This window comes from Streptopelia decaocto, assembly GCF_964273445.1.
Source record: "Streptopelia decaocto genome assembly, chromosome: 19".
NCBI classification, from domain to species: domain Eukaryota; kingdom Metazoa; phylum Chordata; class Aves; order Columbiformes; family Columbidae; genus Streptopelia; species Streptopelia decaocto.
The window spans coordinates 2,247,395-2,264,428 of record NC_138674.1 but is presented as its reverse complement, the minus strand read 5'-3'; the positions used below and the strand labels follow the sequence as shown (position 1 = coordinate 2,264,428).

Below are 17,034 nucleotides of genomic sequence, written 5' to 3'. Positions count from 1 at the left end.
CAGCCTGGGCCAGGCTCTGCCACCCTCACCAGGAACAAGTTTCTTCTCATGTTTAAGTGGAACCTCCTGTGTTCCAGTTTGCACCCATTGCCCCTTGTCCTATCACTGGTTGTGACCGAGAAGAGCCTGGCTCCATCCTCCTGACACTCACCTTTTCTGTATCTGTAAACATGAATGAGGTCACCCCTCAGTCTCCTCCAAGCTCCAGAGCCCCAGCTCCCTCAGCCTTTCCTCACAGGGAGATGCTCTACTCCCATCACCCCTTGTCCTATTGCAATAAGCCCTTGCTCAAAAGTCTGTCCCCATTTTTCTTATTGGCCCCTTTTAAGTCCAGAAAGGCCACACTAAGGTCTCCCTGGAGCTTCTCTTCTCCAGCTGGACACCCCAGCTCTCTCAGCCTGTCCCATAGCAGACCTGTTCCAGCCTGGATCACCTCAGTGGCCCAAAGGGAACAGGTCACGGCAGCTCTGCTGGTTCCAGGAGGCGCTGGCTCCTCGGCACGGGGAAGGCAGAGCCTGGATTTCAAGGAGCGTTTTCAGTCCTGAAGCTTCAATCTGGTTTTCAACATGCATTGAGCAAGCTCGGAGAAGGCCGGGCAACCCGTAAGAACCGTATACAATCAGACTTTTCCACTCCCTGATTCCACACTTACAGATCCAGAACAGGCCAGTGGCAAATGAAATGTAGTTACACTTCCCCTGCTAATTATGGCCCTCTACTAATGAATAATAAACTCATTACTCAAAGCAACTGCTATTTAGTTTCCATTTTTTCAGGCTGCACAGCAACTGGCCCATTAGAGGAATGTTAACCTACACCAGGGTAATAAAAATGCATCATGACAGGCATTTCAGACCATGTTTAAAAGAGATAAAAAGCAACGTTTTTGGGCACTGTAATATTTCATTCAGGCAAAGTAAAACTTAGAGGTGGTGTGAAGGCTTGGGTACATGTGCAACAGACAGAATTATCCCCAGGATTCACAAAACAGAATACACTTGAGAAAATACTGCCCATCGGGGTTTTTTATTCCCTCTTACACAAGTTCTAATAGAAAAGGACTGTATACAAGAATACTCCTGTACAGAAATCCCTTATAACTTCCAAACAATCCTGCTGGATATTCCAAACGGTTGCAAGAAAATGTCTCTTAATAAGCACAGGAATGTAAATCACCTTCCGCACCTACCAAAATTCTCACTTGGGAAGAAGTGGCATAAAAATTTCAACTAATATTGGAAATGAGACGTTTCCTGCTCTTGGAGGATTATTCTTCAATCACAGGTAAGAAAGAAATCTTTATATAAAAACGTCATTAAAAATATCACAATATTGAGAAATTCCTACAACGCTGCAACTCTAATTTCACTCAATGTAGGATTCTGCAATAACTACGTAACATCTGTCGCTACACTTACCTGTGATGCAACATTAAAAACACGTTGACGTGGTTGGTTTTGGTTTAGATTTGAGGTGGACACCTCAGCTCGCCCTTCCCAAAGTCCGAAGCGGTGGGAGGCCCAAGAGCTTTGATCTACGGGCCGTGTTCTGTGCGGGTTTGAGAGCGCTGCCCGCAGAGCAGAGCTGGCCAGCACCACCCACCTTGGAGCATTGGGAAAGATAGGACAGGTCTACCCAGAAAAATACAAAAAAATAGCTAAATAACATCCTTCAAAAACGCACAAGTGTCAGGATGGGTCACCACTCCAATTTTCACCCGTAAATCAAGGTAAAGTATGCTCCTGACGTAGTTACTACTTCAAGTGTGGTTCTCCTGACCTGCTTCTGCGCGGCTGTCCAAGTGACGACGTTAACGCAGCCAAACGCCGAGCGGCAGCTCTTCAGAGCAAAACAAAACCTCAGCGTGTCTGCTTTGTGCAGGCAGAGCAAAACCTGCCCCTACCATTTACAGTGGAGTTTTTGAATAATATCCCTTCTAGCAAATAAGAGAATCACCTGTATTATGTTCTCTAGCTACTGAACGGGTGGGTTTAAGTTGGAATTATTAACTAAAGCTCACAAAAATAACAAAAACAGGGAAATAAAAACTATCACAAGGGAGTACACATCATAAATACTTAATTGTTAAGCATCTGTATGCTGCAATTACTACAACGGAGCAGCAACGCAAGCCTTTGCCATCAAGAGTATGTCATTTCAGAAAAACGCAGAGAAAACAGCCCACACGTTTGAAAGATAAAGCAAACATACAAAGAAACACCTGAAAGAACAAATCGAAACCCAGCCTTGTAGGGTAGTTTCGTAACAGTCTCTGAAGTCAGGTTCTGGAGATAAGGTTATTTTGTGACCTACGCTTCACAGTCAGGCACATCTTCTCTCCCCACCTCAAAAGATTCTTTGCTGATTGACAAGAGTTCACGCAGCTCTTTGTTTTCAAGCTGCAAAATCAATATTTTCGCTGAAACAGAAATGAACTAATTCACAATTAAAGGATGATAATCTTTAAATAGCCCACACTCCTTCACAGCTGAATAAAACATTGGTTCTGTAAGACAATTAACACAGTGCTAGCCAGAGGGGAACATCATTTAAAGCTTATCTTTTGCTTCTGGCTTCATATATATAATACAAACATCCAAAACTTGAAAATAAACAGACCACGTTCTGCATTCCCGCCCCAAAATTTTTGGTTGTTTTAAATCCTTGATGCATACAAACACAGGAAGTCCAGAGTAAGTCTGGAGACTCCCAAAGCTTGGTCTATACTTAGCAATTTGATCTGTTCTTACCTCCAGCTGAGCTAGTTTCTCCTGAACTTTAAAGAACTGATCATCATCCACTTGAATAGCTTTTCTCATCACCTCGCCCATCTCACATATTCTGTCTATTTGACTTTCAATTTCCTGGAAGACATAAAAGTAATATATTCAATATGCTCAGGCAAAAGCAGCAATAATAATTTATCCCTTCTAAATCAGTAACTTTCATTTTCTTTGTTTTGGATTATTTATCTGTTTCGAATTTTAATACTTTCCCCCCCAAGGACTTGCAATCCTTTCTAACTTGTATCCTATCTAAAGATGAACACATGTACCTTATTGTCCATTATCATGAGTCATCAATGAAAACAGTGAATAGAACATCAGTGGGCAAGATAAGGCACCCAGACTTACTCAGATAGAAATAATTTCAAGTGTGACAAGGACCGAGACAACAGATGCAGGTTCATGTGAATATGATTTGATTTCACAGTAGAGAATCAAGTGCATTAAGCTTAACCCAGGGAATTACCACCTAGTGTATAAAAAACAAGCCTTCACCTGGGCCATGAAAGGAATATGCTTTTTAGTGTCCTCTGTGATAACTGTTATGACTGCGTGCTGTAAAAGGTATAGAGAAAAAAAGCCTGCAAAGAGGGACAAGAGTTTCAGAGAATGTATTCTGGAGCAGAGATGTTCCATGAACGGAAACAAGGTTGTATGAAAGCAAGCAAGAGACAGGAAACTGCGGGTTTGAACTCTCTTCTGTCCCCATCCCACCTTACCAAAGAATTAGCCTGATGAACTTTCAAGACCGGTTCTGCATCTTCACCTTTTCTCCCCTGCAAAAGCTGTAACATCTGCTTTCTGTATTTGCTCATAATAAGCTCTAACGCATCTTGGTGCTCCTCCAGCGAAATCCACAGCTCTGCAAAACACAGTGTGTCACTGTCACAAACTACAGGCAACTTTTCACAGCGGGAGGTGCCCAGAGGTACCTGGTACCAGCTGCTACCCAGGGGTTAAGGCAAGAACAGATGCAACCCCCGGACCCCCCCCACAACAACGGCCCCGGGGGTCCCTCTGCACATCGCCCCCAGCACCCCCACGCCCTCCGCTCACCCCGGTTCTCCTGCTGCAGGTCGCGGATCTGCGTGTTCTCCTGGGACAGCAGCAGGTGCGGCCGCAGCCGGGACGGGTCGGGCCGCTCCGCCGCGGCGCCCGGGCCCTGCGGAGACACACCGGTCGGTCCCGCCGCCCCACCGCCCGCCGGCCCACCGCCCGCCGCCCGCTCTCACCTTCTCGGTCCCCGCCGCGCCCGCCTCCCTCATGGCGGCCACACGCTGGTGCAGGACGGCGGACTGGTCGATGAGCGACTCGGCGGCGGTGTCGTGCTCCTTCAGCCGCTCCAGCAGCGTCTTGGCGTCCGTCAGGATCTTCTCGATGGTGCAGGTCATGGCGGGCGCTGGGGCGGGCAGCGCTGCTCAGCCCCGCGGCGGCCCCATGCCCGGCCGCACGGCTCCGCACCGGCGGCGCAGAGCCCCGGTCCCGCTGCCGCCGCCGGACACGGGCGAGTCCCGGGCCGGGGCCGCCGCCGCTTCCGGCCGCTGCGCGCACGCCGCATATGCGCATGCGCGGGACGGAGTGGCTCGCCGCTCGAATTGACGCGCGGGCTGAGCAGCGGCCGCCAGGGGGCGGGGCTGCGGGGCCTCGGTAACCGGGACAGTCGGTGTCCGCTGGAGAGCGGGGTGATGGAGCGGCTGAGGGACCGGGGGGTTCAGCTGGAGAACAGAGCTGAGGGGAGACCTTCTGAGCTCTGAACTGCCTGAAAGGAGCTTGGAGCCAGGGGGGGTCGGGCTCTGCTCCCCAGGAACAAGCGCCAGGACCAGAGGAAACGGCCTCAAGTTGCGCCAGGGGAGGTTGAGGTTGGATTTAGGAACAATTTCTTCCCCAAAGGGCTGTGGGGCATTGGAACAGGCTGCCCAGGGCAGTGCTGGAGTCACCATCCCTGGAGGGATGGACAGACGGACATGAGGTTCTCAGGACATGGGGCAGTGCCAGGGCTGGGGGAACAGCTGGATTTGATGATCTTGAGGGTCTCTTCAACCACAATGATTCTGTGGTTCTGGCTTTTGGGGGAAGCAGACACCAACTTCCCTTGGAAAACAGCACCGCAAACCGATCTGCACCGGGTTAATGCCTCCACCATCGTAATGCACTTCTATTTATACCAGCCCAACACTGCACATTCTCTCCATGACAGAAACTCTTACACCCACAGAGATCCGTGTTCTCAGACGTGGTGACTCAGAAGCATCACGACACTCTTCTGCGAGAGGAAACCCGTGTGGAAAGGCTCTGGTTCAAACAGACGCTGCTCTGTGTGGGGCAGGCTGTTTGCAGAAGGGCATCTGGCCTTGACCCCAGGGGGTCCGGGTAATCTTTTTAAATACTCCCTTAAACAGTGTGTGATAAATTCTGGGTTGAGATCTGTTGAGCTGTCATCTTATCTGACATTCTTGTTTGTCCCTTTTAACAGTAAACATCCTCCACTCAAGTTAAAATAACAAGCTTTGTAATGCTGACTTGCTGCTTTGATATTTATTTGCTAACTGAAGCTACTGTTGGTGATCTGTGATGTCCTTGATGCTTTGTTAACTTTGTGCCACAAAGCTTTTTTATTTAGTATTAAGAACCTTATTAATAATGTTTTCAACAATAATGTTTTAACAGGACTCCCTTTGACATGAGTCATCTTTCAAGTTTAAATCCCCGTTCAGACAGACACATAAGAAAAATCCAGGATGCTTTATCAGATAAAAGTATCTTTATGATCCCAGAGATAATCAAGTACACTGCAGAAGTGCTGAATAAGATAAATTTATATCAGCAACAATCTCAAAGCATTCATACAATCCAGAAGATAATAGAGCAAGCATCTGGAGTATTTAATCACAATCAGATTAAGTAGTAAAGTATGAGATATATTTTTCAAATTTGGGAAATGTAAGGCTGATTTATAGTAAGTTGTGTGGAACTCAAGGTCCAGACCATGCTTTATAGCATGTTTTACCTTCTGGTCCTTCGTTACACCTCAGCAGACGCCGCACCTGGGTTGTGTGCCTGAATCTCTGGCCTGTTCTATTCCTTGTGTTTATACTTATGAGTTAATACTCACTTTTCCCTGGCTTCAGAGATGACATCCTGGCCTTTCGTGCCAAGCAGAGACAAGCAGGGGGACGAGGGCCATCGGTGCAGTCCCTCGGTGGCATTCTGGCTGCTGGAAATAAAAATGCAGAATGAGAAGACGGGAGACACCGGTCCCACTGCCACACAGCGCTGAGTCTTGTCTCCTCACCCCCTCTCCACAGATCTTTTGACACAGAATCATTTGTTCAACTTCCAAAGGACAGAAGAACAAGCTAGTGTGGCGCCAGGACACAGATTGGATCCCAGCAGGACAAAGCTCCTTGGTTTAAATGCTGGGAATGCTCATCACCAAAACTTCTAGGATGTGGCAACAGAGCTTAAACAAATCAGTGGAGCATTTTCTGAGTAGTGGTGTCTTATAATTCCTTTGGCTTATCACATCACTTCTGTATAAACTGCAGAGAATGTATAAATTTGGCCTCTCAAACTTTTTAGTGTTTAACTTCAATTCGATTAAACACTTATGTATGTGTACAAAGTGAAAAATGAGGTTACAAGAGGTTAATGCTTTAATGCTTTTAATAACTCTTAACCACATGGCTGTATTTTGTCAAACAGAACATGTTCTAGCAGGAGAAGTATACGCTAGATAGAAGCATATTGAGGCTCTCCAAACCAGCCAAGCTGCTGCAGAACCAAGACCATTTCTAGGCCATCTTTGCAAAATCATAAACAGTATTTCTGCGATGGAATAAATACACAGCATTTCTGAGTACAGCTGAGGTTCTTGCTTACTGCAGGGAAATCAAAAAGGAAAGAAATCTAGACAGACCAACAGCACGGAAAAAATAGAGAGATTGGTAACAGGCACAGCACAGAATCCTGAGCACAACATGGTATCTGCAAACCTGGGCTGAGTTCAGGCATCGGTGCTGAGGATGTTAAAACAATGCGCAAGAGGTAACGCCCGTAGCTTATCCAGAAACCGGCAGTGGAGTAAATGATGGATAATAATGCAAAGAGGAACTGACGGTTAGAAAATGGCAACATCTGGAAGTAGGTAAAAAAATAAAGGGCAAATTTCTAGGATAATTCTTGGGCGTCCCGTAAAACCGTGTTAACTGTAAGTGTTGTCTGCACTGTTTGCAAAATTTTGGTGAGTCTCTGAAAGTGCAAGTCCCACATAGTACTGCAGCAGCCATTAGCTTTTCAAAAACTGAATTTCCCCTACAAGTCTTTCCTTCGGTGTCTAACAGCCAAGCATTGCAGCAACTCCAGCTCGGTTAAAAAGCAAACCAGACTTCTCTGTCACGCCACACATGCCAACACTTCCTGACCGCTTGCTTTTCAAATTAAGTGACGGTGTTAACACAGTCATCAGCTACGGTCACAATTTGACCAGTATTGTCCTCAACAAAACCTGTAGCACAGAGACTCACAAAGCAGGAGGCCACGTGAATCCTCATCTTGCACTTCCAGCTTATACTTCCAGGTGGATCACTGTTGCATAAAAGAAGCATTCTGTGACAAAAGTTACTACCAGGAAACTCAGTCTTATTGTTCATCTTCATTATCCTGCTTTGATAAATCTTGAAGAGTGACCAATTCCACCACAGCATTAACATTTATGAGTCTAATATTCTTTTTTTGCTATTAAAACAAATGTCCTTAAGATGGAATCCAGGCTAGAAAAAAGGAAAACATTCTCACTGATAAATGGATATATCCAGTTATTTCGGTCTCTCAGCAGCAAGACGCCACTGCCAATAAAATGCTGACCAAGGGATTCCAATATAATTGTTTTGTAATGCTTAATATGCTGTCAAGATGTTCTGCTTTATGGAAACTGGTTCCAGGACTTGGCTTTTCTTTGCTGTACCTACAAAGAAGTACACTCATTTAACCTCAATGCTTAAAGTTACATTTACAAGTATTCTCTATGAATTATCGATTCTGAAATCATTGCAGGAGATTGTAATCAAGCTTTAGTTTGTATCTTTATTTTCCTCCACATTGTGCCTTGCTGAACACCAGTGCACCTCTATTTCAATATAACCTTTAACTCACACATAACGACCATTACTGTAATTAGCAATTAATTTTCCAAAGGCTGCCAATTGTTTAGTATTTGACTCTTGCTTTCATCATTTAATGATTTACAGTAATGAGCTGGAACATCAGTATTTTGTAGTGAAGTGGCCAAAATAGTTGTCCAGCCATCATTGACCTCATGTGACAGATCTCAGATGCTTCTGTGCGAAGTTAGCCAAAAGCAATAGACAATGCCATCGCTTCTGGTTCATTTTTACTGAAAAACAACAACAAAGTGACCATCATGACTTTCAGTCAGTCTCAGTAGCTTTCGAAAGACCGTTACTTTGCTGAGATCCTGCCCCTTGGTTAAGTTTTGTTTGACAAATACTTTATAAATGAGCAGAAGAGGTGGTTTATGTTTCATTAATGAGGCTGATAGTGGTTAATTACTGAAGTTACGTAAACAATCCATTACCAGATCAAGCCGAACGGGTCAGTTATGTAGAGAAGATCCAGCTGGAGTAGATACGGTTTCCTTTAACTATTCGGATACCAAACAAGTTACAGAGATCTGGAATCTCTAGTTCCAATGAACAAAGAATTCTGCTTAGCTTGAAAACGAATTCTCTCAACAGGTATCAGCCCAGGGAAGCTCTTTCTTGATCTGCAGTTTCAGCACCCACCAAATTCTTAGACCTCACTGCACAAAGACAGACATGGTGTGTAGATGAGACTCCGCAGAAGCTCACAGTTTACACTAACGATGGAAAGAGGCCACAAAAGCGGCACAGTGCACGGTGTTCAGGTCAGACCAATGTCACCAGATCTGATTATTTTCCATGGAAAACATGTGTGTCCCTTATTCTCCACTTCAGTGGCACTTCTAGATTTTGGCTCATGACATGGACTTGGTCATCTAATATTTTCAGGCTGTATCCATGAGTAACACTTTGTTTACTCACCTCTAGTAAAGCATGCTTGAAGTATAGCATTCTTTCCTTTGCCCATTTACATGGCACTAGGCATGTTACTGATCGGAGACTTTATCAGTGTTTTACAAAATCGATGTATGTAAGGAAAATAACAGAAAAGAGAGCTGGAAGAGATCTCAACAAGTCCTTTCTCTTCCTTTACAGACCAAAATAACTCAGAGAGAACAATTCATAAGTTTTATCAGGTAGCCCAAACTGATCTTCAAAACATCCAGTGATGAAGATTGTACAGACAACTTCACAGAATCACAGAATCCCAGAATGTCAGGGGTCGGAAGGGACCTGGAAAGCTCATCCAGTGCAATCCCCCCATGGAGCAGGAACACCCAGATGAGGTTACACAGGAAGGTGTCCAGGCGGGTTGGAATGTCTGCACAGAAGGAGACTCCACAACCCCCCTGGGCAGCCTGGGCCAGGCTCTGCCACCCTCACTGAGAAGAAGTTTCTTCTCAAATTTAAGTGGAACCTCTTGTGTTCCAGTTTGAACCCATTACCCCTTGTCACAGAATAGGGAGAACAAGGTGTGTTGTATTTGGAGATACTGGCCTAGCTGTGTGTTTCCAAATTCAATTATTATGTCATGTATATATATCTACAAATAATCCGATTGCAATACTTTCTCTGTGCAGGAAATGTTATCCATCAGCACTCAGACATGTCAATGTTAAGCAATCAAAATGGGAGAATTTTAAATTCTATCAAGAAAGCAGAATATTTAGCAATTGGGCAGGGAGAACTCTGGGAAACAGTGACGTGAGGGTCCCTCTGGCCTCTGTCCCTGATGACCCAGTTATTATTTGATTTATGTGGACTCACAGCTGCCCTTGCTCCGACCCCAGCGGAGGCTGTGTGGGAAGTTTGTGTCTCAGAGCCGGCGCGTTGCTCTGCGGAGTGTCTGGAGCCCCGTGTGTGCACAGAAACTGATAAATAGGGAAAAGGCCCCGTTTGCTCCAGCTGGACTCAGAGCCGGGATCAGCGCGACAGCCCAGCTCCGCTCTGCAGGCAAGAAACTCTCTGGAACTACCGTAAGTATTTCACTTATTTCCTCAAATGCTGTGGGATTATAAATTGTTGCTGTAGCCATAAACAATTTGCCATGTGAAAATATTTCAGGCATTGGGCTTTTTTCTTCTTTTTTTTTTTCCTTTTTTGTTCTTTCTTTTTAAACGGCTGACTAAATGAAAACAGACAACATGCGCTTTTAAATTTGGTATCCTGCTCCCAACAATTTGTTCCATTATTACTACGTTTGACATACAGAGCCAATTCCTATCATGGTTATTATATGACAAGGAAGGAACATGTTTAATGAGAAGCGGATTTCTTCAAACAGCAGCTTTGGGAGCTTCCTGGCATATTAAAACTGGGAAAAACAGATAAATCCTTACTAATGCATGTAAGCTGCATACAGGATCAATCAGAGGATCCTACAACTTCCCCTGCAAAATCATTCTTTAATTATAGTAACCAGTGATTACTGAATGGCCTGAGTGAAGCGACTATATCACCTGCCATCACACAGAGCTGCCACCAATTGTGCTCTGTTAAAATTTTTTTCAGTTTTGGTAGAAATGTCACAAATCGAAAAATTAAGTTATGCTCTCCAGAAGCAAAAAAAGTACCGTGATTAACATCGAGATTGCAATGAGCTGTCTAGTTCCACTACATGATCATTAACATGCCACAAGGTGTGTTAAATAAATGTTGAAGACCTTCAGCTTGAGTCCTAAAATTCCCTGTAAACAAGAAATTTCCCTGTGACTCAACTGTCAAAATATTTACGATAGCAGTTAAAGTACTGTCAATACTGAGAGAGCTCCCTGGAGCCTCTTCTACAAGAAGTACGTTTTGCATCTTAATAAATTTAATGATAGAAGTTGATGATATGTTACTTTATGATACGATATTTTATAGCAATAAAAATGATTAAAAGCGACATCTTTCACCATAAATAACAAGAAGCAGATGTACAGTACGTATTCTAGTCTGAACGTGTACATTCTGTGATTGGTTTGTGATTCTTCTTTCCTTTTATAAATTAATGGCTTTTTCTTTCTTTAATGGCTTCCATCTTTGATAAATTGAAGTATTTCAGTTAGGACTAATACCTTAATGTCGCTGAATTACTGTATTAGATGGATAAGCAGCTGCTTGAATCAACATATATTCCAATTTATATTGAACGCTATTCGTTCAGAAGACTGATTACTGTCAAAACTAAGCCTGTAAAAGCGCAACATTTTCAAACGTGATTAAGCAACCCAGAGTCTAGGGCACATCTTCCGAAAAAAAATTGTCTTGCTTGTAGAGGCTTTTAAAATTAAAACCAACCAAATAAACAACCCCCACGATCACGATCTCACATATGAAAATGCCCAGCAGAAATAACACCTCAGAAGTAACTGAGAAGAAGGGAAAGCAGGAAGCACCGTGCGCCTTTATGCATCCAACATGTTCTTGCAGGTCAGTATGTCTGACTAAGGACTGAAGATTTTCATCATAACTGTGTTACTGCTTGTGATTCTATGAAACAAGGTCTTAAAACATTAATCTTATTTTGTTTTCAGTTACTTCTACTTTTTTAGGCTGATAGACCTTTATGCATCATCCTCAGGAATGTATATATATGACCATAACTGCCCCAAACACCCAAAGCTCTTACTCCAATCTTATTGCAATTTTATCCAAGTTATTATGTTTTGAAAATTACAATTGGGCCCGTATGCAACATTCTGTGAAGGATCCCACAGCGTCCCAGTGCAGAGTGGAGCTTTGTGTGCACACAGAATGTACTTGTCTGCTCGGCAAAAGGTTCCTGAGTGTTTGTGTGGGCTCCGGGGCACGGCTCAGTGCCAGTGGCTCAGGGTGGCTACTGAACCTTTCAGAGAGCAGCATATAGTGCATCACAAAATTTCAGCGACTCCTCAAGTCTGGAGGTGGCTGCTCCATTGCTGACTGACTCATATATAAAGGGTGAGGCAAAGGTCATAACATGTGACTATGACAGACAATCTTATAAATAATCCAGACTTTCCTATCCTAGAAAATTAAGTTCCTTCCATACATATCTTACTCTATTGTTTTTGTTTGTTTTAAAAAGCTCAATGCTTTTTAAACCCCAGGCTCCAGTATAAGTTGGGGAATGACCTATTAGAGAGCAGCGTAGGGGAAAGGGAGCTGGGGTCCTGGGGACAGCAGGATGACCACGAGCCAGCACTGGGCCCTTGTGGCCAGGAAGCCAATGGTACCTGGGGTGGGTTAGAAGGGGGTGGTCAGTAGGTCAGAGAGGTTCTCCTGCCCCTCTGCTCTGCCCTGGGGAGACCACACCTGGAATATTGTGTCCAGTTGTGGCCCCTCAGTTCCAGCAGGACAGGGAACTGCTGGAGAGAGTCCAGTGCAGGGCAACAAAGATGCTGAAGGGAGTGGAGCATCTCCCGTGTGAGGAAAGGCTGAGGGAGCTGGGGCTGTCCACCTTGCATTTAGTAATATGTACTTCATGCTCCCAATATAATATTTTTATCAGACTACATCAGTGTCATTTTATTTTAGCTTCTGTTCTTTTATTATTTTTATTTCAAGAAACTCCTGGAATCCAGGAATGCATTTCTTCAGCAAACAGACATTTTTGGGGAAAAATGTAGACTTTGCCCAGGCCAAATTGATCTTACTGATAAGGACCTCATGATTCAGTGAGTCATTTCGCTTTCAAACAAATATTTACTAGTAGAGATAACAAAAAAATCAGCATTCCAGCCTCACTTCATCTTTTCACCTTCTGCTGACAACACACAGAGAAAGCATTATTTTCCAAAGATATGTCACATGCATTGAAAGTATGATGTGAGTTGGTACACACTTGTGCTTCTCTTACGATGTGCAAACTGTTTCATATTCTGGAGTTTTCTGGTTTTAGGTCTGTACGTAAACCTACCCAGCAACTCCTTCTCACATGATGTTTCCTTTCCTTTCCCATTTCTCTAGGTTGCCTTCTTAAAAGTCCATCACACGGCAAAGTGAATGAAACAGTGCAGCTGGGAGCAGAATATGGCAAACACATTTGTCACCGTACCTGACGGGTACTGTCTGCCCGAGCCCATACAGTATTATGGTGAGTAAAGCAAAATTTCTACACTATGAAAAAGCGGTATAGTGAAATGAACATCTGTGGAAATATTTTTTTTCACTTTAGTTTATCTTTACAAGCTCTTAGAAGCTACACATTTGACTATCAGGCCCATAATGAAAGTGTACTGACATATACTACCATGTGCTTATACATTCTTTAAAAAGAATGTGTCAGACTGCTCTTCTGAAAATGTGTTCCTCTAATATTTATGATTAAATATTTAATCTATAAAACATTTTACAGCTTTCAAGTAGCTGATGTTGAGATATTCTTCAGGTTATATCATTTCCAATTTCTTCTGTATCTAGATGTCATACCGGAGCACATCAACTACCACCTGCAAGACACCGATTTCCAGACTGCGCCTTACTGCCAATACTCAACAGTTCCAATTCCTCCTCCAGTGCTACAGTCACCGCCACCTCAGTCCCAGTACAGCCCGTATGGGCTGGACTCCCCGTACAGCGACAGCCAGTGCATTGGCAGCAGCTGTGAGTTAACCAAACCCCCATTCATGGCTCCCCACGTCGATGATGGTGGATACCAAGGACTGAAACGGCCAAGATTCCACCACTCTTCCCTGCGGCTGAAGGGACACGAGGAGCTGTGTGTAGTGTGCGGTGACAAGGCGTCCGGCTATCACTACAACGCACTCACCTGCGAAGGCTGCAAAGGTAGGAACAGGCTGATCCGTATCCTACCCAGGACCACAGCCCCACGGTGCTCATTGTAACCTTCCACATCTGTGATTTAAGCAAACAGAATCATTGTTTTCTATGTTGATATTTCTACAAAGGACAGTAATTTATCTAAGGAACGTTTTATCTAACACACTTACTCCAAAGAATCACAGAATATTAGGGATTGGAAGGGACCTCAAAAGATCATCCAGTGCAATCCCCCCACCGGAGCAGGAACACCCAGATGAGGTTACATGGGAAGGCGTCCAGGCGGGTCTTGAATACCTCCAGAGTAGGAGATTCCACAGCCTCCCTGGGCATAACTATGTTGTTAAAAAGCAAATTTAGAAACAAGGTAATGCAAAAAAAAAAATCAAAGAAACAAAACCAAAGGACACTTTAATTCTTTACGTCATTATGAGATGAAACTCCTTAGATTCCTTCAGTCATAAACCCATCCTTGTCCATAGGCTTCTTTCGACGTAGCATAACCAAAAATGCAGTATATCGATGCAAGAACGGTGGTCACTGTGAAATGGACATGTACATGCGAAGGAAGTGTCAGGAATGTCGCCTGAAGAAGTGCAAAGCTGTGGGAATGCTGGCAGAATGTAAGTGCTCCTTCCGTGCTGCCTACTTTACTAATCAACGTGGATAAAACCTTTTCCAAAGTCAGTCCCCGGAAAAAAAAATTGCACAGTAGTTTTTCATGCAAAATTCTCATGCGTATTGATACACACTTCCATGCCTTACAGGTTTGCTGACTGAAGTACAGTGCAAGTCAAAGCGACTCAGGAAGAATTTCAAACAGAAGAGCAGTTTTCTTTGCAACATAAAACTGGAAGATGAAGGACTGAATAGTAAGCGTGTATCATCTACAACAAGATCTGGAAAAGTGAGATATTTTTCTGTTTCAAATATCTCTTTTTATCATTTATTTTTGCCCCAAGTCACTGCCACTTGATTGGTTTATTTTTTCAAAAGATCCCGGAGAAGATGGAACTTACTCCAGGGGAACACCAGCTTCTTGACCACATTGTAGCAGCACACCAAAAATACACAATTCCCCTTGAGGAAGCCAAGAAGTTTGTAAGTATCCAGAACAATTCGCCTGCATTGATAAGTTATTATTACCCTAAGCTTTGTATCTTGGTTATACCAGGTGTCTAAATGCTCTTTCGTGCAGCTACAAGAAACTGCAAGTCCTGAGGAAAGTTTTCTCTGGCTCTCTGAGACCGCAGTTGTCCATGTGCAAGTGTTAGTGGATTTCACAAAAAGACTTCCAGGTAAGTTCCTTCCTTTGGAAAATGTTACAGAATAGTGTGGCTTTGTTTTTTTTTTTTTTAAGAGGCAGAAACCATACTGATGGCATGAATCCAAGAAAACTCTCATTCAACTGACTGTTTTATCTTCCAACTCCAACAACCAGGATTACCATCTACTTGTCATGAGGACAAGTCAGAAGCATTCACTTTAAAAGCTTGCTATGATTAGATTTCTTCTCTATTTTTTACATAAAATAGAGAAATTTTCTGAAAGTACATGGACTTTAAAATACCATCTTGAGTGAATTACTATTTTATGCCTTCTTTGATTCTTAACATGTATCTTTCTCTGCAGGATTTGAAAGTTTAGCTAGTGAAGACCAGATCGCGCTACTAAAAGGGTCAACAGTTGAGGCAATGTTTTTGCGTTCAGCCCAAATATATAACCAAAGAATTAGTGAATGCCAACCAACAACAAGTGGAAGTAAGTTTGACTAACATGCTTTCTATTAACACCACTGGGAGGTTCTGTCATTTTGAAACAACTTCCACTTATTTTAATTCACTTGATCTAAAATAATTTCCTATTCAAGCATAGTGGCACTTAGAATAGTAATGGTAATGCCCACATACCTTCTATATATTTTTCACAGAATCACAGAAAGTTAGGGACCTCAAAAGATCATCCAGTCCAATCCCCCCGCCGGAGCAGGAACACCCAGATGAGGTTACACAGGAAGGTGAAATTCAGGGTTGCAATTCTGCTCGCTTTCCTGCTCCTGCCACATGAGATCCTGAACTCCACCATCTCATGGTCGCTGCAACCAAGGCAGCCCTCAACCTTTACTGCTTCAACCAGACCCTCCTTGTTAGTGAGGATGAGGTCCAGCAGTGCACCTCTCCTAGTCGGCTCCTCCACCCTTTTCCCTTTGGGAAAAATTAACAGATTTCCAGGTGTCTGTCTCCAAAGCAGATGCAGATAAATATTCAGCCGTATTAAGCTTAGCTGGGAACTGTCATCTCTCTTGTTCCAGGTCATATAAGACTTTCCGATCGTGGGACATGTCATCACGTTCAAAACCTTGATAAAAACAACATTTATTCCATGGAAATGTCCCACAATGAAGAGAGTCCAACTTCCACTACCACCACAGGTAATGGAGGCCTAGGAATCAAAACACTTGGGAATCTTTTACTTTTGCTTTACAACTGCCTGAAAGGAGCTTGGAGCCAGGGGGGGTCGGGCTCTGCTCCCCAGGAACAAGCGCCAGGAGCAGAGGAAACGGCCTCAAGTTGTGCCAGCGGAGGTTGAGGTTGGATTTAGGAACAATTTCTTCCCCAAAGGGCTGTGGGGCATTGGAACAGGCTGCCCAGGGCAGTGCTGGAGTCACCATCCCTGGAGGGATGGACAGACGGACAGGAGGTTCTCAGGACATGGGGCAGGGACAGGGCTGGGGAACAGTTGGATTTGATGATCTTGAGGGTCTCTTCCAACCAAAATGATTCTACGAAATAACATTCTAATTATTCTATTTCACTTTTAAGGTATAACCGAGGAGTTTATCACCGCGCTTTTTTACTTCTACAGAAGCATGGGGGAACTGAAAGTCACTGAGACCGAATATGCCCTGCTTGTAGCAACAACTGTGTTTTTTTCAGGTAAACTGGGAGGCTGATCCCTGTTAGGGTGTCACAACGAGCGGTCCCTTCCCCGGGCGCTGCCCCCTGTCCCCTCCCGGTGCGGCCGCCCCGCGTTCCCGCCCCCCGCCCGCTAACCGCGCTCTCCCGCCCCGCAGACCGCCCGCTCCTGAGGAACAAGCGCCACGTCGAAGAGCTGCAGGAGCCACTCCTGGCCATCCTCTACAAATACTCGAAAATCCACCACCCCGAGGACCCCCAGCACTTCGCCCGCCTCATCGGGCGCCTGACGGAACTGCGCACCCTCAACCACACCCACGCGGAGGTGCTGGTGACATGGCGAAGGAGGGACCCTCGGCTCACCTCGCTGCTCTGCGAGATCTGGGACCTGCACTGAGCGCGGCGGCGCCTCACGGAGCCGCGCTGAGG

The 17,034-nt window shown here is 44.4% G+C and overlaps 2 protein-coding genes across 4 annotated transcripts; one reads left to right on the top strand and one right to left on the bottom strand.

The window, feature by feature from the left end:
- Positions 1–998: 998 nt before the first annotated feature.
- On the bottom strand, positions 999–4,342 carry SIKE1 (suppressor of IKBKE 1). 3 transcript variants are annotated; one of them, XM_082069217.1, is made up of 5 exons: positions 4,019–4,342; positions 3,843–3,948; positions 3,506–3,648; positions 2,751–2,864; positions 999–2,435 (listed from the first exon to the last, which is right to left on the bottom strand). In XM_082069217.1, exons 1-5 carry the CDS (start codon positions 4,175–4,177, stop codon positions 2,310–2,312), a joined length of 648 nt encoding a protein of 215 aa, XP_081925343.1. In that variant the 5' UTR covers positions 4,178–4,342; the 3' UTR covers positions 999–2,309. The 3 variants fall into 3 exon arrangements, with proteins under 3 accessions (XP_081925343.1, XP_081925345.1, XP_081925344.1); XM_082069219.1 differs by having other exon boundaries at positions 999–2,419; XM_082069218.1 differs by having other exon boundaries at positions 999–2,399; positions 4,019–4,341.
- Positions 4,343–12,913: 8,571 nt separating this feature from the next.
- LOC309448115 (bile acid receptor-like) lies at positions 12,914–17,032 on the top strand (the record flags this gene model as incomplete). Its single annotated transcript, XM_082069366.1, has 10 exons — positions 12,914–13,004; positions 13,331–13,696; positions 14,173–14,313; positions 14,458–14,597; positions 14,687–14,791; positions 14,889–14,988; positions 15,323–15,451; positions 16,002–16,121; positions 16,513–16,626; positions 16,764–17,032. 10 exons carry the CDS (start codon positions 12,914–12,916, stop codon positions 17,000–17,002), a joined length of 1,545 nt encoding a protein of 514 aa, XP_081925492.1. The 3' UTR covers positions 17,003–17,032.
- Between the last annotated feature and the right edge of the window lie 2 nt (positions 17,033–17,034).